Here is a 25,352-nt window from a genome sequence, read left to right as displayed (position 1 = left end):
ATGCCTTCTAAAGTAAGGCCCAAGACATCTCATAGTTTGAGCCTGAGACCCGTGTCCTTGTGTCATGGAGGAACTGCTTCACTCTCACGGCACTGCGCTGGTGGGTCAGGCAGATGTTCAGCCTTTATTGGAAGACTCATGCACAGATCACTGCTGATCATATCAGATTTTATAGACTACTAAATAGCCCAGCATGCTCCAGCACACCTCAGTGTCAGTACGTACTGTCTGCACACTGCCTAAATGAGAAAAGCATACATCCAGTGAAGAAGGACTGGATGTATCTGTTGGACCCAACTAGCCCTTTCCCAGAAGGTGCCAGGATATGAAGCTCGATTTTGGCATGTGGAGCCCAATCATGCCACCTCCTGGTTAGGAATGGCCACTCTATTCTACACATTACACAGGTGTTCAGTGCTTAGGAAATTAACAGTTGACAGGAATGTTTTACTCAGCTGTCCAGGTATTCTGCCTTCTCTTGGTACTAACTGCAAATATTAACAAGTCTCCAAAATCCTGAATTTTAAAATGCTTACTTCAAGGTATAGAGGAAAAGAGATGGACAGTTACAGCAGTTACACTCTGAATGTACACACCAAGGAGACTAAATATGACATAAATTTACTAAAAAATTCCCTGGACAAGTGAAAAATATTCTCCTTCAAAGAAAATATTCACGTTGCCAAAAAACTAGTACTTTGTTAATGAGGCTCTGGGCATCCAGATAAACCTCAGCAAATCCCTTTGACCTTCCCTTAAACAGTTGGAACTAAATTCTGCTATTTGCACTAAATTGCACCTTTAGCAGCCCCACTGATTCAAACAGTACTATTTAAAGACCAAAGCACCTTTTATTTTAAACCAGAGTATCAGAATCTAATCTTCAGTTACTGCATTCATATTGTTGCCTCTTTGTAAAACAATTCACTGTGTTTCAAAGTACATGTTTTCTAAGATCACGGATCAAATGGTCCTAAGTGGCTTCAGATGTCTGAAAGAATTTTGTTATTTCTATTTTTTAAATCACATCTATCATTTCTTTTTTCTCTCCTCTCCTGAAGCAAGAATGCCTTTTATGACTAAGAAGCTGGGGTCAATATAAACATAACATTTGCTTTGTTACACTCATTCTAACATTTTATAATGTTTTGTTTTCCATAAATCTGGTTATCACTTGGGATTCATCTGCATTACATTCTGCAGGGCAAAAGCATGTCCTATTGGCTATACCAGTCAATAGATCATATTTGTATTACAAGGACGGCCTGATAGCCCACTAATGGCAACAGAAAAAATCCCATTAACTTTAGTCAGCTTTGAACCAAGTCTGTAATGCCTAGTACATCCCTACTTTATAAAAATCCTAAGTATCTTGTATTCATCTAGAGTTTGCACTTTCTATTGAAAAGGCTCCAAATGATCAATACAAATATAATTTCTAATGAAACCAAGGTACCTAAAATACACGCTCTGAATATTAGCATGTTTCCTGAGTCAATCTACTGGGAATTTACAGTGCATTTCTTGAGACAGCAAAGCAAACAATGATTAATACCAACTATTTTGTGAATACAGATTTCTTCTCACCTGATGTAAATATCAGGAATAAAAGAAACAATAAGCAGAATAGTGACCACTCACAGATTAATATTATTATATGAATTTACATTCACATTAATCTTATTTTAGTCGAAAGGCTTGTTGAGACAAGTGAACTCATAAATTTGCAAGCATATTTTCACAAGTAGTTTCCAATGAAAAAAGTTATAAAAATTAAAAATTATCAGAGGCCTGGTTTTATTAAGTCATAAGCCTTTCACATCTAGGTTTAAGAATATGATTGTCACATTCTGTATTTCCGAGACAAATAATTTGCATACAACAACCTTATTATTATCCCAGGTTTTTAACAGAAACACACACTCATTAACTAAAGCTGCATTTCTATATGAAAAGAAAAACAATCTCCAACAGTCCAAAAAAATCCCAAACCTACATATGACAATGTATTAGAGGAAATCCTGAATATAAGACAAAATAAACTTGCATTATGCCAACAGTTTTCTACTAGCTGGAACTACGACTGCAGGCTTGTATGAGAGACCCTACTAATGCTCCGTGTAAAGGCAGATGTTTTGAATAATCATGGCCTGTCCTACAAGAAGCCTGTAAGTGGACGATAGCTGAGCTATATGAGCCTAATTTACACAACTTGGAGGCTTAACAAACTCTGCTATGCCACATGGAATGATCTAGGGACTTAACTCAAGATTAAAGTTAAAGGCCTGATTCTCATTGCCTTCAGAATGCCAGCTGAAATTCTGAGGTCAATTGCACTGTCATTATAAAAGAGAGAAATTAGCTACCTCATTACCCTAGTAATGCTGATATTTCCATGGGGAGAGACGCTCTTACTTTGGCCAGCTCTTTCCAATAGGTCTTTTTCTTTTATGTTTATATTACAAAACACAGAACTGGTAACAAAACACTAAGCAAGATATTCCAAAGCTACACACATATAAATAAAGACATACACACATATATATATACACATACATATATATAATTTGCTTGACCCCAAAAAGGACACAGACAATTAGCTGACATTATAGCCTATTAAATGGAAGGCTGATATAAAACTGGTTTTGAATTATCCAACTGGTTGTATCTTTTTTGTCATCCACACCTTCACAGCTAAAGTGACACATTTATTTTTATATTCATAACCACAGACATCTTACACAAAGCAATAAATATTCACAATCATGCAAAAGTAACACATACAAGGAGCTGGTAGCTTCCATGGCAGGGAGCAGCACTAGAATAGAGAGGCTCTCCATTCTCTCTGGAGCTCTGGACTGTGCTGCAGTATAAGCACAAGCTGGGTAAAAAAGGTGCTGCTCAAGAACATGCTCTTTAACATGCCCGACTTTTTTTTATCTAACCAAGCATTACTTGACCTCATACATTTATCAGGACATCTCCTGACTAAAAGCAAAACAATCTCACTTGAGAAAATAACTACTGTTAACCAGCATACAGTAAAATAGTTTAAAGCTATACATGAAACAGGGGCACTCTTCCAGCTCCTATAACAGCCTAGTACACAAAACAGTTCACTTGATAAAGAAAAGCCCTTTCCAGTAGATGGAGATTAGCCTATTCTTTAGAGTTCAACTACCTATTACAGTTACAAGGGTTTTAATTTTCACTACTGAATGGATTATATTCTCAGAATACATATGTTCAATGCAGATTGCTAAAGTTTGAAAAACTTAGGTTGAGGCAAATATCACCAGCCACTCACAAGTTCTAGTAGATGACTTAGCAATGACTTTTCAATTGTTAACAGTGCAACAGTCATGTAGGACCTACTTCTACATGAAACAGGTTATGACCCATGGGGAAATCAAGCATCTCCTGATTAAGGCACTAAATTGGCCATTCAGAGACTTAGGTTCATTGTCAAAATCCACAACAGATTCCCACTGTGGTTTTTAAAGAAATCAGGTTTTGCTTCCACTCCTTATATTTAAGCAGCACGTGTACATTTTTCTTCACCTTTCTTTGTGTTTTTTGGTAAATATGCAAACACTCTGCCAAAGGAAATGTCCCTTTTCTGGGGATTTCAACAGATCCAGGTAAGGACTAAAGTAAGTGATTTCTACTTATCCCTTAATAGTGAGGGATAAATAGCTACTGATTGAAGTATGCATCTGACACAGGTCAACCTGAAGGACAAAGACCTACATACTGAAAACATAAGTAATATGTCGGTTTTAATATTGGTTAAGTACACCAAGACACACAAAAAACCATGCAACAGAATCCAACACACAAAAAGATTATTGGGGAAAAATGGGCAGTCTTATCTTTACAAGTAAATCCACTGTTGCAAATCAGAAGCATTTTTCTGGAATACTTATTGCTTGTGTGCCCTTCTGCGGTTTCTCACAGCAACACAACTGTTCTCAACCTCAGGTTTCAACAGCCAGCATGAAACAACACAGCACGTCCAAGTCAGAGTGAATGCTTGAGTCTCTGAGCTCCACAGCAAATCTACACTTAAGCATTTGACACCAAATGTACTGGCAATCAAAAATGCTTAGGACGCCACAAACAGAACACCTGGCTGGCCTTGATATGGATGTAGCTGATTGCATATTACATTCTCAAGAACAGAAATCCAGAGTCTGGAAACAATGTTTTACTATGAATATAACCTAAAAATTATTCACTGCTACAGAGATCCTTAAAGGTTCCCATTTTCTTCTGGCATCAATAAAAGAAAATTCTGCCCATTCTATAAATTTCCTTTGTATTTATACCCGGCAGCAACCAGTGCACTAATTGTCATTTTCTTTAAGTAGTAACATTCTAACCATGGTTGTGTTTTAACAGACATCATACCTTAGACTGTAAAACAAATCTCTAGAAAGCTTGACAGATGGTGTTTTGAAGGATAATGCCAGGTACCTGGTGTGAATCTGACATTAGCATTCTCTCAGACAACTCACCTTCATCTCTTATAAGATCTAGTGAAATAATGTATAATCCTACTTATGATAAAAAGGAATGAGAAAACCATTCATTTACTCAATCCCACAGTTGCTCAAAATGCAACTTCTGCACGAACTTGATACCTAGAAAAACCAATTTTATCTTCCTTTTTTTTACTTTTCTTTGCCTACTTTCAGTTTTGTCCTTCCTGCATTTTCCTCCTTTCCCAGACACACACACACACTCTCAGTGGATACTTCCCCCCTCTGGGAAAAGATCGAACTGCAAGGCTCAAAAAATATATTCCTCTAAGAAATAAGGACTTTGTTTATAGTATGATTATCAAAATAACAACTGTAAAAAGCAGCATGGCAGCCTCCTTAGCAGCAAGGCAGCAATGACAAAAGAGTACTAAATGGCTCTGTATTCATACTGAAATCCAGTATGAATTCCAAAGCTATCAAACAGAAGCACTCCAACAAAACCTGGACTCAGTATCTTCATTCACAATCAATAGAACATACATTAAGGAAGGACAATATAAAAAGTGCTGACAGAGGAAAAAAATCTTACTGCTTAGCACAGAAAATCTGAATTAGTTATGATTTTCTTTAAGTCATAAACAGAACTTGGGAAATTATTTGCCACCTCTGAATGTGAGTTCATTTGAATGTGTGACTCTCAAGGGCCTGACCATACACTGCTTTGCTTTAATATCATTTAAGATCTTGACAGGTTATCTTGCTTTATGTATCATTCTTTACTACTTCTTTTCAACAATAGGTTCCAAGTTTAGCAGGGTTGTTTAAAAAAAAACTCTTCCCTCAACCACTATATTGAGCAGTTATTAAAAGACAGACTAAATGATAAACTTTTTAAAGAGCCTCTAGCTGAGGTCCAACTAAAACTCTACTCCAACTACGGCAAGGAAAGCAGGGCGAATTACACTGAGCAACCAAATGTTATAACCAGTGTATTCTGATCTCCGCACAAAACCAAGAGGAAATCATCATGTCCTGGATGAAACTGTCATGAAATTGATAAGCCATATCCAATCAATGTCTGACATCGCACAGGCGACCATAACAGCGCCGCATTAACGCATAACAGTATTATCATATAAACCTTATTACTTCAGCGCGGAAAACAGGACACAACGAGTGTAATGAAACGCCAGCATCTGTCTTTGTGTAAGCGAGCCCGGGAGCCAGAGGAGCGCTTCCCGCAGAGCGGACCCAGCCGCGGCAGACCGGCGCACGGCGGGCGGGGAGCGGGGCACTCTCTGCCGCTGCCGGGGCTGCTGCCGGACGGCTCCCGCAGCGCGGCCCCGAGCCCCGAACCGCCGCCGCCCCGAGCTCCCGCGCGGCCGGGTCCCGCCCGCCCCCAAACCCGATTTCGCTCCGCGTCCATCGGCCGCGGCCGCCGAGCGCCGACCGCGAGGAGCGCGCCGGCCGGGGCAGCGCGGAGCGGAGCCTCACCGTCTTCCAGGAGGCGCATGGCGTGAACAAAGCAGGGATCCAGGCTGTCCTTCTCGGCCATCAGCTCGGGCAGGTACTTGTCCTGCTCCATGGCCGCGGGCACGCCGGGCGGGCTGCGCGGGGTGCCGGGCTCGCCGCTCCGCGCCCTCGGCCGCCCGCTCGCCGCTGCCCGCGCCGGGGCCGCCCCGCAGGTGCCGCCGCCCCTCCCGCGGCGGGCGCTGACCCGGCCCCGCCTCCGCCTTCCCCTCGCGCCGCGCGGGGGCGGGCACGTGCGCGGGTCGCCGCGCGCCACCACTCGCGCGCCTTCGCCCCCGCGCCTCCTCCTCCCGCCACTGAGCGACCCGCGGCCACCCGCGGCGTTAAATAGGGAGGAGGAGCCAGCCGGGCCCCGCCCCCACCGCTCCCATTGGCGGCTGCCCACCGCCGGGGGCAGACTCGTCACGCCATTGGCTGTCTCCAGGCGGGGGCCCGCTGGCGTCTGGCTCTCTGTGTGTCTGTCTGGCTCTCTGTGTGTCTATCTCTCTGTGTGTCTGCCTTTCTCTCTCTGTGTCTGGGTCGTGGTTTAGGACAGGTATTCCCTTATTTACTGCTCCTACTGAAACCACCCTGCCACTCGCTCCCCCCACTCTTTTCCCCATTCCCCGTGGCCAGCTAGAGAGCAGAATTGGAGGAATCGAAGGTGAAGAACACGGGTTGGGATAAGAGCAATTTACTGGAAACAGCAACGAGATAAGAAAATGAACAGTAACAGCATGATGTTATTCACAAAAGTGTTAGAGACGAGTGATTCTCAGGCAAAATGCTCAGAATCGGGGTTACCCCCCAGCCCCCAGCACGGCTTACTGGACCTGAAGAAGCCCCTTCTCTAAGACACTCCTCCTTTCCCCCATAAACCCAGCGCTGGCAATGACCTGAAGTGATAGCAGAACAACCTCTGGGTCCTGGCCATGAACCCTCCTGGCTACGGCAAAAATTAACTCTGTCCAGTCAGGAACCAGGACAGTCTGTGCGTCTGTCACTGTGCGGGTGCCTGTGTCTGTGTGTCTGTCGGCGTGCAGCCGTGTGTGCCAGTTTCTGTGAGTCAGCGGGCGTGCGAGCACAGGTCCTGTCTGTGAGTGGCGTCCGTGGTGCCTGTGCGTGTATGTGTGACCGTGTGCGGCTGTGCCCGCGCTGTGCCTGCGGGAGCTTGGGCGCTTGTCCGTGTGTGCCTGAAACCGTGTGTGTGTGTCTGTGTGTCTGTGTGTCTCTGGGTGTGTGTGTGTGATGCTGTGCTGCGCTGTTTTCTGTGACTCTGGGCTTGAGTCTGTGCCCGAGAGCGCGCACTAGGTCTGTGCCCTTTTGCCCACGCGTGTCTCAGCGTGCCTGCGCCGCCGGTGTTTCTGCGTGGGCCGCCTTGCCCGTGCGCGCCGCTGATCTCCGGGCAGCCGCCGTGTTGCGGCCGTGTCCCTTCGTGTGGCCGCGGCTCGCTGCCCGCCGTGCCTCGGTGCCCGCCCCGCCTGCCCGCGCCGCTGGCCGGGCGCTGTCCGCGGTGCTGGAGCCGGAGGCGGCGGCGCTGCCCGGCCCTCCCAGCGCTTCTCTCTCTCTTCCTTCCCGCCCCCGCGCCCTGCGCGGCCCGCGGTGCCTCCGCCGAGCTCCGCCGAGCTCCGCCGCGCTCCCCGGGCTCCGCAGCCCTCCGGGCTCCGGCGAGACGCCTCGCTAAAGCGATGAGGCATCGGCGGCGGGGCCGTGCTGGAGCTGCCAGACAGCCTCTCTCTCCCCTGAGGATGCGATCAGAGCACCAGCGAGCGGGCACCGCTGCGCGCAGACCGCGCCGCAGATGTCAGCCCAGGCCCGAGGTGCGCCGCTGGAGAGGGCGCAGCAAGCGCCCGAGGTCCTGTGGGAAAGGGGCGATCCCTGTCGAGGAATGCCGTGCTGCAGCTCCCACGGCCACGCCTGACGGAATTAGAGATATTGTGCAATTAAAGTGTCTACAGCTTGGGTAAATAAAATTGATTTTAATTAGAGTTTAGCTTTAAGTATACATTTATTTTAGGTTATATTTATTCAGGATTTTGCCCCAAACGACCATACAGTAATGTGTTTTGATTTTGAAAGTAAACAAAAGATGTCTAACTCAACTCATTAAAACTCCATTTGTGGGACCTCAAGAACAAGCAGAGTATGGCACCATACAGCATTTTGTGTTCAACCCCTATTCTTTCTTAGTATGTACCACTAATACTACTATCTTAGTATTTATTGTAATGAAATATACAATTGTTGCAATAATACATTTGTGAATGGCCTAGTACTGTTCATTTCAAAGGAGTTTTTTTGTTGATGCTGTGGTGTTTAGATTTTGTTTGTTTGTTTGTGATTTTGTTTTTGTTGGGGGGAGTTGGCAGAGGAAGAAGGAATGAAAAAGATAAAAATCAAAGCAAAATCTTTATAATGGCATTCACAAGGTTTTGAATGTGTTCTACAGACATTACATAAAGATTTGGTCTGCAATGTTTTCAAAATCCTAAGACATATACAGGCAGCATTTATGCAATTTCCACTCAGCACGCAGATAATTGAGGGACTGCATGTGTTTACAAAAATACGTAGGGAATGTTGGTGACCGATGCTTATTATTCCGTAGTATTTCTAGAAGGGAGGGATAAAATACCTGAGAACCAATCTCCCGGCTGAGAAAGAATAGGAGCAGGAAAATAGTTGATTTCAGGTGAAGAAGCAGAGAAGACTGATAGCAAAATTGAAAGGTTTAATAGTCAATCAGCTTTTACTACAAATAGTGTGTGAGGATAAAGGGAAGACATAAGTCCTTCTTTAAAAAACAACCAAATAAAACAAAGAAAAGCACAGAACTAAGATAGTTTATTAATAATTTACCCTGATTCAATTTACCGCATGAATAGTTCTCCCTTCCCGTTTAACAGCGTAGGAAGAAATGGCCGTGTTTGCAACACAGCTCAGGTCTGTCCTGCTTAAGAGATCACCTGTGGCATCAGAGTGTATTTCTGCACCTCTGTTTTTCAGAACAATTCATGCTGGTGCTCCTTGGTTCAGAAAGAGAGAAGAGCAATGATAGGTGTGTTCTCCTAAAGCAACTTCAAGATGCTTGTAAGCCATCCTCCCAGAAGTAATCCTGGCCTGGTAGCCTTCAAGACATACCATATGGTCATGGATATGGAAAATGAATTTTGGGGGTTTTCCATCTAAGGTGCTTCAAGAATAATGTTACTTTATTCTGTTTAATTGTTCTTAACCTACTTAGATCACAGGAAGCTTTGATTTAAACACCTTGAAGCTTATTAAATGATGGGAAATGCTAAATTCATTTAACTCTTTTTTTCTGGTCAAAGGCGTAGACCAGAGTAGCAGGTTTCATTGCACATCTTTTTACAGCAAACTAGACAGAAACAAGTTCCCCATAAGTTCATTTTTGAAAACTTATAAGGTTAAATTGACTTTCTCTGATACTTAGGTTGCAAAGCCGTTGAGATACCTTTCTGAATTTTACCTTAAACCTCATTAATAAAAAAAAGCCATTAAAATCTGTCTGACAGGATATATATGTTCTAATGTCATCAAACATGACTTCATTGCTAGTTGGAGATAAATTTTTTTCACAGCTACTAAAAACCAAAGACACATTTTACAATTCTTTAGTTTGAAGTGTCAAACACAATTGAAGTTTTTCTGTACTATATTTTATTGCTAAGTCTGATAATGAAGTGGATCACAGCACACCAGATTGCAGTTTATTCAAAGACAGAACAGGTAACAATCATTAAGTATTTTTGCCAGTGCCATCCAAACACATTGTATTATTATGTAGAACTGAAGTCAAAAGGCAGTGGATGCAAACAATTGGAAGAAAAACTCCAAACTTTGCACATGCTTATTCAAAAAGTATTAAATCTTTTGAGAATGTGCAGTAGAATGAATGGTCAGTGTGAACACAATTAGAATGAATGACCCTTCCGACACCTCCCAATAAAGTTGATACAATAATTTAAGTGAATAGTTAACTATGTGTGTGTGAGTGTACATAGGACCTCATACAGAAAAAATCAGAATAATCAAGTGTTTTCTATTTCAGGAATTCAATTTACTTTCAAATTTCGTTACTGGTTCTTTTGCTTTAGGTATGGGTCAGTGTTACCTGGTTTCTGTACAAACTGCAAATGAGCATTATAAAAAATTAAGGACTTTCTTCTATAAGCTAAGTAACCATCTCCTTCTCTGAAAGAAGAATTATAATAGACAATATAAGTAATAAAGAGGAAGCAGTACATGTACAAAAAAGGAGGGAATGGCCCTACCTCCTTTACTGTAGTTTATTTCATTCCTTCTTTGAATACAGTCTGTAGCCAGGCTCCATCTGATCTCTGCATGCTGCCCTGTGGATACCAGTTCTTGTACCTTGCGGTTTCATGGTTTGATTTTGGGGCAAGTGAACACGTACAGGGCTTGTTTCCATGTAACAGCACTCAGATAATCACTAGGCTTTGGCCAGGGGTGGGTCCAGATGGAAGTGGCTACACCCTCTCCTTGTAGAGGCCAGCCCTGAAGTCTCCCACACTAAGAGCTTGCTGTAAAATCCAGAAGGGAAATGTGCATCAGCAAGGGCACAAGTCACTGCAGGTCACCTTCAGACTACCCCAGGCGCAGCAAAAGACTCAGCCATATATGGTGCAACACACAGATGGTTGATCTCTGTGCTAAGTCCCTGATTTCAACAGGGTTTTGGTCCCTTCACTCATACAGCTGAATAAACACTGATTTTCTTAAATGGAGACAATTCTTACAGATTAGTTATTAGTCTATACAAACCAAATAAATCAGCTTCAGTTAAAAAAAATATATCAGTACTTACTTATTTCATTTCAAGACATTAAACAGTTTCATGAACTTGGCGAACCTACAACCCTAGGAGAGTTCAGTGTGATTTCCAGGTGTAAAACAAATTCTGCCTTATGCTGTGACTGAGTTTATGACACCCACATCACAAGCTCTTAGTTCATCAAAACACATTTTATAAAATTATATGTGTTACAGCTCTAGTTCATATTAGCATTCTTGCAATGCTGTAAAGAAAAAGTAACAGAAAATTTAACTCAGGGTAAATGACATGCAAGGTAGCACAACTTCACTGAAAGATCTCCTTCATCATTAATTTGGGATAATTTTAAGCAATATAATAAATTATAACATAGCAGCTGAACACAGAAAAATGCTTAAATAGAAACAAAGAATAAAATGGAATCTAGAATGTTTGTCTTCTTTCTTCCTTGTGATGCTAACAAAACTAACAAAGAAATTGTGACTCTATGACATAAATTTCTCCTCTCCACATGGAGGTAAACACCAGGCCTTATATTTTGCTTGCTTATGAAGTTCTACCTCTGCTGTTCATCCTGACCTTTATATTATAGTTTATCCATTGAGGGTAGCTCAAACACTTCCACAAAAATCTTCTCCATGATCATAGCACAGTCTCCATTCACCTGTTCTCTCTAACCTTACTGCAATCAATAAGCCTGAATGTACCTTTCAACATTATCTCCAAGATTTGGATCTGTTCCTTTTTATATAAAACCTCTGTTTACATGGCTTTCTGATTCCTTTTCATTTGATACAAAATAATTCCTTTTGTACCTTTCTTTTACGTTTTCCCTTTTTCTTATTGTTTTCACTGTCCTTTCCCATTATGCAAGTCTCCTTTTAATACAAATTTTTCCCTTGAAGGGTGACAAGCAGAAGAAGAAGAACTAATGGACAAACTGCAGTACAAAGAAGGTGATGTGTGGTTTAGAGTAATAGAATTACAGCTTCCAGACTCCTAGGACTTCAGTTCATAGTTATGTGCCAATTATTCAGCACATTAGAAGCATATAAGAGAAGTTGGTAGTCTCATGGAGCTTTAGGCATGTAAAAATCACATGTCTGAGTCTGGTTCAGCCACAACAGACACCCTTTACACTCAGGAGGTTGAAACGAGCTCTTGCAGCTCTTTATTCGTCTGACCTGCAAGTACCTATTTTCAGTTGAGATGAGTCATCCTATGAGAAATCTGATTTCTCTCCACTGGATATAAAGTCAGTAACTAGATTAAACATAAGCATCTATCTTGTACCTAGCAACATTATTACAAATGAATTCAAACAGATTTCAGCAGTGTATGACAATAGAGTCCTGAGGAGTTTATCATTATATAACAGATGAAGGAACTGAAAAATAAGTCTTCCAAAAGTGCACGTGATTTGCATGACAAAATGTATTCTACTTCAAGCATAGAGAGGCTGAAAGAGAGAACATGCTCAAAATAAAATGACAAAATACATTTGAGAGAAAAAAAAGATGAGAGATGCATGCATATATTTCATCTAAGATGTAAGTAAATGTACAAATGCACAAAGAAAGCACTATATCCAAATGAGAATAAAATTGTTTAGAGGATGCAAAGAACATAAGCTAGAAATAAGGAGATTATATTACACATAGGAAAATGTATATTGAATATAACAAGCTACTTTTGCCATTTCATTTAGCAAGTGAACTTGCATGAGAAGTAGAAAGCAAAGAAAGGGAAGCTTGTAGATATGGATACAAGAAATCTGGTAAGATGTATATATCTGCTTTTCTGTGGACTTGTTTTGCTTTGTTTTGGGGATTTGGTGGTATTTTTTTGATTGGTTGGTTTTGGGGTTGGTGGGCTTTTTGTGGGTTTTTGGGGTTTTTTTTCTACAGTGCATTCATAAATTTTAATCCAGTTTTGGTTTAAGTTCTGTTCAGAGAATATTCATTTGTAATTGATTAATTAGCAGCTGGATTTAGTTAACTTTGCTTCCTTAAGAAGGATACAATGGAGGCAACTCTCTGATCTCAATTATTTTATTGATCAGGTGCACAAAGCCCAAATCCAGCCAATGAGATAAAATTATGTGTTATTAATCCATTGTTCTGTCGCAATTTTGCAAAATCTCAAATGAGGCAAATTCAGCAAATGATTTAATATGTCTATTTATACATTTACAATGTATAACTCTAGAGAACTCCTGTTCCCACTTAGTCATCAGAAGTGAAGAAGTACAAATGGAAAATTCCAGATTAATCACTCACAGATGGTATTCATCTGGCAATCTTCAAATGCAATATAAAACTAGAGGACATCCAAAACATCAACAAACTGAACAAGGAAGAAAATTCTCCACAAGTACCTTAAACAAGTTTCAAGATACTCGACCATATTAAGAGGTCAGAAAGAGCTCAACTACCTCATCAAACCTTAGTCAAGCATTATGGCAATTTTGCTCAAAATGAAATGTGACACGGGGAAAGGTGTGACACCATAAAACATCTTTATAATTTCATATACTTTTAAGCATAAAGTTATATAATCATATATTAAAAATGCATTTGAAGTGTCTAATAGCAGCAACCTTACACTTAAAGAAAAGTGCTACATGCTAAATATAGGACTAGAAGTTATTACCCTTCAGGACCTTTGAAGAGAGAAACTTTGTAATATTAAAAGAACCTAAATATTTCCACTTTCTTTATAAAAAACTATTTTAGGCAGAACATTTTAGTAGAAACCTTAAGAAGCCCCTGTGTATCTAATTTAGGATTAAATGCAGATGTGATCACCTGTACAGATCAAAAAAAAACAAGAAAAAAGCCTATGAAAAATATTGTCTTATTTTCTTTCAAAAATATGTATTTTAGTTAAGCAGATGAAGTGAAGTAATATTCATCCCACTCATAAAGATTTGTCTGTTTTTAAAGAAGTCATAGAATCAATACTTCACATATGTTTCAGACTTACTGGATCATAGCACAAACATTTTCTCAAAAAATCACTGAATGATAAAAGATGTTTCTAAGACAAGAAAAGAATTTGAAAATCATATTAGAATTTCATTAACTGTAAATCATGGCACAATGTTTTAAATTATTTCACAATTTATTTGATCAAAACTGAGCATATCTGAATGTAATATTTTAATTCATAATAGGAGACAGATTTCAAATTCAGAAGAATAAAGAACAGTAACAGCTTTTTTACTCATTTTTTTTCTAACTTCTCCATGAAAAGGCTTTCAAATTAACAGTTTTTAATTTAGATAAGAGTGTTTTAACTCCTAAAATATCCACAGTCCACAATGGGCTTTCACATCTGTAAGATTTAGAAAAACCAATATGAACCCAAATTGTAAAACTTTCAGATCATGAGGAGTTTCAAAATTTTCAAAACTTACCCTTTCTCCTTGCTTCTTAATGTTAGCAAAGGCATTTAATGCTCCCCGCAGTTTCTTGGTTTTGGAGAATTTGCCAGAATTTAGTTGTCCTCCTCACAATTCTCTTAGAGATGTGCATAATAAGTGCAGAAGGTAAGAAAGTCAAAGTATAGGAAATTTAAAATGCAGACAAACACTTAGCAAGTTTGTGGGGGGGAAAATGTTTCAAGGTCTTGACCAGCTCCAGTAAAAGCAAATAAAGTAATAAGAATGCTAAAATGTTACAAGTTCAGCAAATGTTGTCAAGTCTGCTCAAAGTGATGGAGTTTCAGTTTGTGCCAGAGCATATGAATTTGCTTTATTTCAGGAGATGGACTGTATTAATCTCAACTATTGCAAAGCTCAATTCACCCATGGAGCAAATGGATGATGATTCATTCTTTTTCTAAATAGAGTATTAACTTCAGTCTCATATTGCAACTATTTAACTTTCCAAACAAGTCATTCCAAAGCTCTTGGATCTAACTCCATGATTATACAATTTCTTTCAGAGTAGATGAAATTTAGGGATAGATTATACCCTACCACAGTTACCTGTGTTTAAGCACTGTCCCAGTTCAGTCAGTATCATACTAATTTTATTTAATGACTGAACAACAATATAGCCTTCTGATCTTCATTTTATAGGATTTTGTACTATTATTTTAAACCTTGACATCTCAAGGGTGAGTCAAACTTAGAAATTTATCAAAAACCAGAAAGTAATAATTACTATGCATTTCTATAAATTTAGTGCACCATACACAGATGGGGAATCAGAAGCCGTTAAAATAAAAACTTGTGAGAAACTTCAGACAATAATAATTCCCAAACTACGTAAATGGCAGCTACCTAAGAGTTCCTCAAATATACTTTAGGTAACTTTTTATTTTTAAAACAAAATACATAGCCTGATGAATTTGAAGGTATTTATTAAAAATATTTAAAATTAATTAAAATATATCTTATTATATATTCCATAAGATGGGAATATTATATTCCCTAAGAAGGAAAAGAAACCCACAATATTTTTGCAGATTTAATTGTGGCCAGAGAAGAGCGAGGTGAGAAGATGTGAGAGGAACAGCTCTGCAGACTCCAAGGTCAGAGCAGAAGGAGGGGCAGGAGGCGCCCAGAGCTGAGATTCCCCTGCAGCCCCTGGTGCAGGCCCCTGGTGAGGCAGCTGTGCCCTGCAGCCCATGCAGCCCGTGGAGGAACAAAGACCCACCTGCAGCCTATGGGGAAACTCCTGCTGGAGAGGGAGAGTGCCTGGAAGAAGGCTGTGACCCTGTGGGAAGCCCACTCTGGAGCAGGTTTGATGGCAGGACTTGTGACTTCATGGGAGCAGTTTGTGACAAAATGCAGCTCATGGGAAGGACTCCTGCCCTCATGGGGAGGACTGTGTGCCATGGGAAGGACACCACAATGAAGAAGAACTCCTCTCCCCAGGAAGGAAGTAGTGGCAGAACCAACGTGATGAACTAACCCTAATCTCCCACTCCCTGTCTGCCTGCACTGCTCAAGGGCAGGAAGTAGAGAATGAGGAATAAAGTTAAGCCCAGGAAGGACAGAGAGGTGAAGGGAAGGTGTTTTTAAGATTTGTTTTACTTCTCAATTATCCTGCTCTGATTTCTGTTGGTAATAAATTTAACTAACTGCCATAAACCAGCTCTGGCTGTGACATAACTGGTGAGTTATCTCTCCCTGCCATAATCCCAATTAAGGAACTTTTTTAACATTTTTGGTAAAATTTTCTCTCCCCTGTCCAGCTGAGGAGAGGAGAGATGGGTGGCTTTGGTGGGCAGTTGGCATTCAGCTAGAGTGAATAGTCTTCTAACCTTTTGCAGAGTTAAAAAGTCACACTTTCTTGTTTTGATTTTTTTGTTTGTTTTTTTGGTTTTTTTTCTTCACATATATATAAAAATTAAATAACTGGAATTCTTTTGTTTAGTGTCTACACTCCTGCCTGTCTTCTGCTAACCAAATTGCTTTTTTATTCTCTTGTATTAATCTATATCCTGAGAAACCTATAAGAATCATGTGTGTAGCTGAGACTCCTGAATGTTAAATGCATAATGGCAAAATTACTTTACATCTTCTTTTAAGCTCATTTCTGCTTATACCTTTTTCTACCATGAACAGAAATTTCTACATTCAAATGCAAGAAAAATATTGGAAGACAGGTGTAAGGAAAGGGCAGAATGAGGTTTCTTAAACAAAAAAGGAACTTAGGTAGGTATATAAGAATAAGCTTAAAGCTGTGCTAAATAATGTACTAACTCTTTCTCCTCAGGAGAGATCTCTTACCAAACTAGTTGATTGTTCTCTGTAAGACACAGAGAACCTAACCTCTCTTAGTTGTTGATAAGGTTTTCTCAGGTCAATAAAGCATTCAATAGTAAAAATAAGCAATCCATGTTCTTCTGTTCTGAGTTTATATATTTCTGCTGACCACAGCTTTGGATCTGTTACCATAAAAAACCAACCTTCTGATGGCTGAAAGCAATGTCTTAGTTCAGCAGAAAAACTGCACATATTCCCATAAAATAGGGCATTGGGGGAAAACATCTGTACATTTTGCCAGCTGCCCTTGTTTCTGGTTTACACATTTCATGGTTTAAGCAGAGAGATTGTCCTGGTTTAAGGAAGGTTGAAAGTAGGCAACTTCAAGAAAGAGCAGATACAAGCTGTAGAACTTGTGCATCAACTCACTTTTCATTCTCCCATGGTGCATGGCTTTGGACATATGAATCTGATAGCTGCATCAGATTAGATTATCTGATTAGATTATCAGATTACCTGATTAAATAAAATCCTTGGACAGAAACAGGAAAAATTATCTCCATTTCTTATTTAGGGTTGTAGGCTATGTTCTGATTAGAAGCCACAATATAGTTTTATAAATCTGATTCTATTTACTGAAGGAAGAAGTTTCCAATTGTTTATATGTTGGGGATTTTCCCCCCAATTTATGCTTACTAAGAGCATGCTTAAAAAGATGATTACAAGATGATTCCACCTCCTCCATACCCAAGACTGTGTTGCAATCATCAAATTGTTGTTAACTTTCTTAGGCACCTAAGAAGAAATTTCTCACTTGGAAATAGTAGATTTTTTTCAAATCCTCTTAACCTCATCAGGTTCCCTGTTCCTTTGAATTGATTGTATCTGGTTGCCTTCTGACCTTTCACAAGAAATTTATTCTGGTTTGACACAAAGGGAAAAGATAAGTAGCAATTGGAACTATCAATTACCCAACACTGACTTCGTCTACTCACCAAAGCTCTTTGCAATTTTTCAGCACTCCTATGGGATCTTTTCAGTATTTACAGGAATTCAGTTTGATCACTTGATGGTGGGCAAAGTCTTATTTTTCACATCAGTAACTTGGTAGGTGATAGATTTAACGTGTGTTGTTATCAGGTTTGTTTCAAAAAAGGCTCTATTAAAATGAAGGAAGGGAACTTCCGACTGGGGTGAGAGGAGGAGAGCTGGAGCTCCTGTGAGCTCTTCACTGCGGCTCCATATGAATTCTTCATCAGTACCAGTGTTCTACTGTGTGCTTTTACCTGCTAAAGGCTGCTCAGGGACTAGAAATTCATCTTTGATAGAAGGAATAAATAATGCCAGGGTGGGATGAGTAGAAAATAGACTTTACTCAAAACTTCTGTATACCTACTGGGAAAAAGGAAAATAAGTAATGGCCCAGAAAACAATAGGTATCTTGGTTTTGGGGCTCTCCTTTGACTGACTGACAGTTTTTCCTTGTAGTCTCTGCCTTGCTTGAGGCTTAAGAAAAAAACTGTTTTAAGAAGCAGCTAGTCTGACTATGCTATTCTTTTTATTTCTCCAGATAGTATTAGTTTAGTGAATTACTATGTGAAGTCAATGCCCAACTAATAAGGAATTCAATAACTCTATTTACGCCAAAATAGTTTATTGCAGCATCAGATAAAAACAATCCAATTAAAAAATAGAAAGGAATTATCTGGTATCTTATGAATCAAAACAGATAAACACAGGTTTGTAGTTAAAAATACGCCAAAAGTGGAAAAAGACCAGTGGTATGGGCCATAAAATTACACTCCTCAGAAACTAAAGCAGTCCCTTCTTCACAGGTATTCTACAGGCATATAGGTCTGGTCTCTGTTAAAAAAAAAAAAAAAACATATTGCTTTCCTGATTAAGCTCTGCCTTGGGTTCTCTTACTTTAATTTTTTCAGTGGGTCTCCTGGGAACAGTGTATATGTTACCAAGACATAAGCATGTGCAGGGTCCCTCATGGGTTCCTTGTATGCTTACAGCCAACACTGACAGTGGTTTTGAAGCCTAGCAATGAAGTCTGGCTCTGTCCTTCTAAATTTATTTTTCTTTATTCTTTCACTGGGTGCTGCAGGCCAAAATTATTATTCTGCTATTTACTGCATTTGTATTCAAATAGCTCTGTAAGACCTTTCCATCTGCCAATGCTTGCAGTAGTAGGGAGAGCTATCCTTAATACTTGGCAGACATTCTTCTGTTCAAGAGGGAGAAACTAAGCACATATGAGCTATCAGTGACCTCAGCATGATTTCAGAGCCCCCAATTTCCAAAAGTGAACTGTAGTTCCAAGAACACTCCTGATATAAGTATCTATGCAGAAAACATTAGAGCTGCACGGCAAATCTGCCACCACAGCTACTGACAGCTGACAGTACTGCCAATGCTGCAGCTCAGCTGAGAAGAATGACTCATTTCTGCACAAGCACAGGTCCTTTGAACTAAAGATTTTCAGCCCCCATGGCCAGGGTTAGCCCCTTGCACAGCTCTGTGACAGTCTATTTCCTCATTGAAATTCTGGAGTCACGGTTGATCACACATTCAAGATGATAAGAGTCTACCCTGCAGAGTGGAACTGCTGCACTCAGAAGTCTTTTTGTTAGCTCCTGTCAAAGAGCCAGCATTAATATGTCCTAAGATCCTTGTCAAGGCAAAAGCAAGCTTTTTCTGAAGAAAAAGCGGAGGTGAGTGAAAGCCTAGAAGACAACCACACTTCACGCACTTAAACATGATTAAGGAGATGAACTTTCTGTTTTATTTAATCTTTAGGTAGTGGGACATTTTTAAGCACCTGAACTCAAAACCAAGACAGTAGCTAAACTGCAAGGGACATTGCCAAAACATTAATTCTTTAAATTCCTGATAAAGATGTCTCAAACATCTGTTAAGAACAAAATAAGCTTTAAGCCTGTGAGAACTAGGAGAGAAGTAAAGGATGCAGTGGCTGTCTCACAAGAAAGATAACCCTACTGCTGGCTACAGATGATGAATCTTTAAAACAACTGACATTCATACCTAAAATACAGAGTTTTATGGGGTTTAAAACTTTTGGGGTGTTTCATACCTACACTTTCATCTGACCCAAACAGCTTGGTGTCTCTGGCCTAGAAACAATCATTCAGTAGGTGAATACCTTGATTTTGATCTAATACAGATGCAAGTATTAAGCAAGAGTGAGAGAAGTTTGTATTTTTGATTGTTTATTTTGTAAACTGAAGTAATTATTTTTTCATATAAATGTGGCAGGATCATGAGGAGCTAAACAAGTTCTCCCAGAGCTCTGCCTTTCTATCACATGGAAGATGCCCTCAGGACATTGGAAAATTTAATAATAAACTTTAGTGATATCTAATATTATAATTAAGTAGAAGCTCACCAGATTAGTTTGAGCAATATCACATGATCCAACCCATTATAAAATGTATTAATTTGGTTAGACTTGTAAAAAGCCACAAGAAAAAGACTCCTGGAATGAATAAGCTTACTAAATGAATTTACAATGTGTGACAAATTAAGAAGATTACTGCAGGGTGTCACAAGTCTATACAAAACTAAGTTAAAATTAATGATAAACAAAAATGTGCTCCCTTTGTGGTTTACTTCCATCCAGCTGCATCCAGCTATGAAAGGGCTATCAGACAAAACACTAATTAGCAGTCAGTTCAAGACAGTTTCAGCAAGTAATCCGTTGGCTTCCAGTATCTTTTGATACTGTCACAATTTCAGGAAAGTGCCTGGAACTGCACATCCCCATTGCTGCTTAGGGACAGGAGCCAGTCAGGAGGTGTGCTTTGCAACATCTGAAGGACAGAACAGCTCAGAATGGCATCCACGTGGACTGAGACATTGACAAGGCTGTGTCTTATCCTTCATCTCCTTACAGTCTTCAGCAACTGGTTCCCTTGCCACAGGGCTGACTCTCTAAAGCCTTGAAAACCTTTTCCTTGGAAAGCATTCCTTTCTATGGAATGTGTGCGGTGGTGGCAGCAGTTACAGCTGTGTAGCCCCTCTGATGTGGAATATAGTGTCCACCATCTTTTCCATATATTTACTGATTTTGAGGAAAGGTCAACCAAACACTAGTCTAGAATTGCAAACTCTTACTATTGTGGTCTCTTCATTGTCTTGTACAATAAGGTGTTTTAGATGGATAATGAGATGATTGGCTCTCACAATTAAGGGATAACTGCTGTGTGAATATTGATAAAAACTTCAGTGATGTATAGTTATGTTATTGTAGTTTAGATGTCATCTGTTGTCCCCATAGTTCCCTTTTCCCTCCTGTATTGTTACCTTGAGACAGCCTGGGCTGTCTAGGACAGGTACAAAGAAGGCTGCGCACCTGTCCCTTGCATGGGGCAGTGGGGAATGGAAAAGCTCAGAGGGTTCAGCATGGCAACACCTGACCTCCAATCCAGTTACAAGCAAGCAGTCTCCATCAATAAATGGCAAAGAAGAGCTGACTGACAGACTTTGGGAGGGGCCAGGGCTGGCTGATGCAACCCCCAGTGGTATAAAAGACTGAGCATCCACTTGAAGAGGACCTGCACTGTGGTGTGCATGCAGGTAGTTCCCAGCACTGCAGCTTTGTTATGTAGTCCTTTCATTGTATTTTTGTTAAGGTTTAATAAACCTTTCTAAATTTTCAAAGTGAGCAGTTGTTTCTCACAGTGTCCTTGGAATCCCTTCTGCTGATTCTCTCTCACTGTTTGCAGCTGTTACATGTCTACCAGAAAAAAAGACCAGGCATGTAATTTGTAACCTCAAGATTAGGGCATCATGATTTGGGCACTTTCTAGAGAAGACAATGCACTTCCACCGCTCACATAAGCACCTGCTTAACTCCTGATGCAGAGACTGTTATTAAAGGAGGGATTACAACTCATATCTCTTTCAAGTGAATGTCCTAAATTGCCAGAGTAGAGCCTAATTTTCCTTTGGCCCAGGAAATACTGATGATACTGGATTCTTTAAGAATTTTTAACAAAGCTTTTCTTTATAAGAGTTTACAGTCCAATGACTATGCAAGGTCAAGATGTATGTTCTTCAAATAAAAAGGGACTGGTTTAGTGTGTTAGCCATTCCATCACTGACAAAAAGGCATCACTATCATGTCTTCCAATTGTCTTTTAAAAAGGTTTGATGTCTGTGATCAATTTGAGGTGCCAAGAACCAGGAAAGTAGCTGTGAAATGAGTACTTCTGTTTATTTCAGGCGCCTCAGAAGGGGAAAAGATTTAAAGTATAACCTGCAGAGGTTAATATTGTTTAGCTTTCCAATCATCATATTAGATTACTTGGTTCCATCACTAGTGAAGTCCTTACTCATGGATTGCACAAAGAAATCTAGATATACTGATGAGACCTAAGGACTCTGCTGTCAAAATACAAATTAGATAATAGAGAAAATAGCTTTTGTAAAAGTAGATTGTGTTCTAACGTTTTGGTGTTCATAAACAATATCTCTCAAAGCCAGCAACCTGACTTAAAGCTATTAAATGCTACATTCCTTAGTGGAGAGTTAAGCACCTCTAGAAGAAGCTTCATCTCATTTCTCTATTTATCTGCATTGACTGCAAATTGAGCTTCAGTTTATTGTAACAGTTTCAGGCAACAAATTTTCATATACTACCATGAGCTGGATGGATTTCAGCCTCCCTGTCTAACCTCAGCAAAACTGTGTCAGATCATCTGTGATTCATATTCACAGGAATAACTGTTCAGGCCACTGTAAGTTACAATTCAGGTAACTTTAGAAAGAGCTGAGGTTGACCATTGGTAAATCAACCTAAAACCATTTAAAAATTTTATCTTTCCTGAATATATCTTAACCTGGAAACTTTTCACACCTTCCTCCACAAATCTCAGAGGATTCAACCTATGAAACTAAAAAAACCCTGAATGCTAGTAGATCTAGTAGCTCAGTGAGGATTATTATGTGGTTTTTGTTCTTTAAATTCACAGCTCTTTTATCATTCTCTTTTGCTATTCCTTTAGAGTTTGAGAGAAAGACCACTTAAGACATTCCAGTGATATTGATCCTATATCCACTTTAAGTCTTTTATACTTGGAGTTTTGCCAAGCAAAATAGTATGCTTCAGTGATCTCAAAGCCCACATGAAGCTTTTTATTGTAAAAGTAGGCACTTTAAAAAATCTATAGTTTTCTTTGTTTTTTGGCCTTTCATAATATTGTTCTAAAGTTATATTCTGAAGCTGGACTAATCCTCAAAAACATTGTTACACAAGTAGCGTAATCAAGAGTTTAGATTGGTTCTATAGTTCACTTGAGAAGAAAAAAAAAAAAACAGAGTTTTTACCCTACTTGGCTATCTCAAGCATCTACTCATCAATTTGCTTTGCTCACTGGGTGTCCACTTTCCATCAATTCAGCAGATCATCCAGCAGGTCTGGGATGGTCAGGCAGAAACTTTTGCCAGCTTGTGTTGGGCTGCTGCTTACACTTGCTCGCTTTCTTTTTTTTCCCAGACCCCTGCTTTTTTGAATCCTTAGTTTTCAACAACAGCTTTTCTTTCTGGAATAGCAAGTGCCATTTTTTCCAGTCTGAACAATCTATGTGCAGAAGAAAAATGCATGGTCAGACTCCTGACTGGTGGTCCTGTGCCATGTCTCTTTATTAACTGGGGGATTTAGGATGTGCAACTTTTGTCTTGTCCAGATATTATAAAAATTCACAGGTAGCATGTACTATTTGCAGCTACCAAGTAGTGGGCTTCTAACAGGTAAAAAAAATAACAAAATAAAATGTGTAGAACTATTTTAAACATCTAGTAGACATAGTAGATAAAGCACCCAAAATTTGTTAAAAAATGTTAGTGCATTCGTGCGTATTTAAGGTAATGTATTTCAAAATATTTTGAGAAATAACAGAAAGATTTCTCATTGTTCTTACATATGAGTTTACGATACCTTGCATATATAATATCACAAAATCTTGGTAATAATAGGGATATCCTAAAGGGAATAGAAAGAAATTAAAATTGTTTAGTCATCCATTTCCAAGACAGCCTAGTATTACAGAATGAACACTTAGATCTCATTTTAGTATAGGTATAGTAACCTTCTGTTTTGGATAACTTAGAAACACTTTCCATTATGAAATAGCATTGGACCCTTTTTGGGGGGCAGGTTGTTTATCTACATTATTTGTAGAAAATCTGACAGGGAAAAGTTCTGGTGCCAGGAAAACACCAATGGTTGATGCCAGGAAATTTTCTTCAGATTTGACTGGGCAATAAACTACGGAGAATTGCTGTTTTCCTGTCGAGGCTTCCATTATTGCTTTTTGACTGGCAGCACACCAAAGCCACAGACAATCTAAGCATTGAACCCTGCTCCTCCTGCAGCCACAATAACATCCACTGCAGTAAGAAGTAATGGGGGTGTAACCTCAACCCTTTGCTTTCCAGGGCAAAGATAGTGTGGTGGTTTAATACCATCCAGAAATTAAACTCCAAATAAGTCACTAAGCCTTTCTCCAGGCCCCTTCCAGCAGGAGAGGGATGAAGGCAGAGAGTATGAGCTAAGAATTTATTGAAAGCAAACAGCAATGGAATAAGAAATGCACAGTAGCAGCATCAGTACTAATAACAAAATATATTGAAAAGAGAAGGTGCTTTACACACACAAGGTAAGGTGTTCACCACCTCAGCTTAGTTCACTGTGGCCCCTGGGCCAAAGACAAGATGGCAGCCTTTCCCACATGGTTCCACAGGCTCTCCACTGGTTTCCCCAGATAAAGACAAGATTGCAGGTGTTCCCCACATCCAATTTTCCTGTCCCTGAGCCTGAGACAATGAAAAGCAATGACAGACAAATACCCAAAAAGCCAGATCATCTGCACTTCACCCCGTTTTTTCCTGACCCCTACACACTGCTGGTTCAATTCCATGCTGCACTACCAGTTCAGACAGCTCAGCCCCACTCCGCCCTCTCTGATCAGCTCCTTTCAGCTCGGGTCAGACTTGGCTGGGCTCAGGTTTGCCTCCTCTGCTCTGTTCCCTGCAGCTGCTCCCCACACCAGCACCAACTCCCAGCATCACGGTTTGGAGCCGTGTTCGCTGCTTTGCCAGGGCCACATCCCCAAGCCACGTCTTGCAGGAGTGGGAAGGGGATGAGCAGCAACAGAGGATGGGGCCCCAAGGGCTGATCCCTGTATCCTCCCTGATGGAGAGACCAAGACAGAATGTTCTGCTTCTGGGGCATGTTCCTCTTCCTTCCCCCTGAAACCACACTCCCAGCAATCATGTCAGTGGTATGGAATAGTGACCCAGCCATGCCAAACCAGCACTATCCCCTCTCTGCAACCAGGACTGGTGGTTATCAGATGAAGAGACATGGGTGATTACAGATCTGGGAGGAATATCCAGAATGTCCTGCTTGAAGCCTCTTCAGTCCTGAAGATTAGTAAGGACATGAGGCAGACAAAAAAAATGTAAAAGACAGGAAAGCATTACAGCTAACTCCATTGGACAACTGACATGAATGAACATGGATCTTTCATGGCATTTCACAAGCATTTTATATCCCACTAGATTTTCCAAACACAAAATTGAAATTTTACTTACGATTTTGCATTGTTTCTCAAGGAAAATACAATATCTGTTGTTGCCATGATTTAGAAAAGAGATACTTATTTTCCAAAAGCCTTTTCTAGTGGCTGACATATCAGAGGCCAATCTTTCCCCACTGCCTGTTAGCACAACAGATCTTATACCTTCAGTCATGGTGAGCAAGGTCAGTGGCAAGTGTCAAATCTGAACTGATGCT

The 25,352-nt window shown here is 40.1% G+C and overlaps 2 protein-coding genes across 30 annotated transcripts in view; one reads left to right on the top strand and one right to left on the bottom strand.

Annotated features, from left to right (window-relative positions):
- KHDRBS2 (KH RNA binding domain containing, signal transduction associated 2) overlaps positions 1–6,332 on the bottom strand; it is a 339,259-nt gene extending 332,927 nt beyond the window's left edge. For all 29 annotated transcript variants that reach the window (XM_074538473.1, XM_074538475.1, XM_074538468.1 and 26 more), the window contains exon 1: positions 5,979–6,332. In XM_074538473.1, the coding sequence (XP_074394574.1) occupies positions 5,979–6,069 (91 nt within the window). In that variant the 5' untranslated portion in view covers positions 6,070–6,332. The remainder of the gene's footprint in view (positions 1–5,978) is intronic.
- LOC141728652 (uncharacterized) lies at positions 6,068–15,553 on the top strand. Its single transcript, XM_074538617.1, has 4 exons — positions 6,068–6,470; positions 7,037–7,180; positions 7,281–12,586; positions 15,283–15,553. Exons 1-3 carry the CDS (start codon positions 6,068–6,070, stop codon positions 7,958–7,960), a joined length of 1,227 nt encoding a protein of 408 aa, XP_074394718.1. The 3' UTR covers positions 7,961–12,586; positions 15,283–15,553.
- The last annotated feature ends 9,799 nt before the right edge of the window (positions 15,554–25,352 follow it).

This window comes from Zonotrichia albicollis, chromosome 3, assembly GCF_047830755.1.
Source record: "Zonotrichia albicollis isolate bZonAlb1 chromosome 3, bZonAlb1.hap1, whole genome shotgun sequence".
Classification (NCBI taxonomy): domain Eukaryota; kingdom Metazoa; phylum Chordata; class Aves; order Passeriformes; family Passerellidae; genus Zonotrichia; species Zonotrichia albicollis.
Note: the sequence above shows the minus strand (reverse complement) of the source record. Positions and strands in the feature narration are given on the sequence as shown.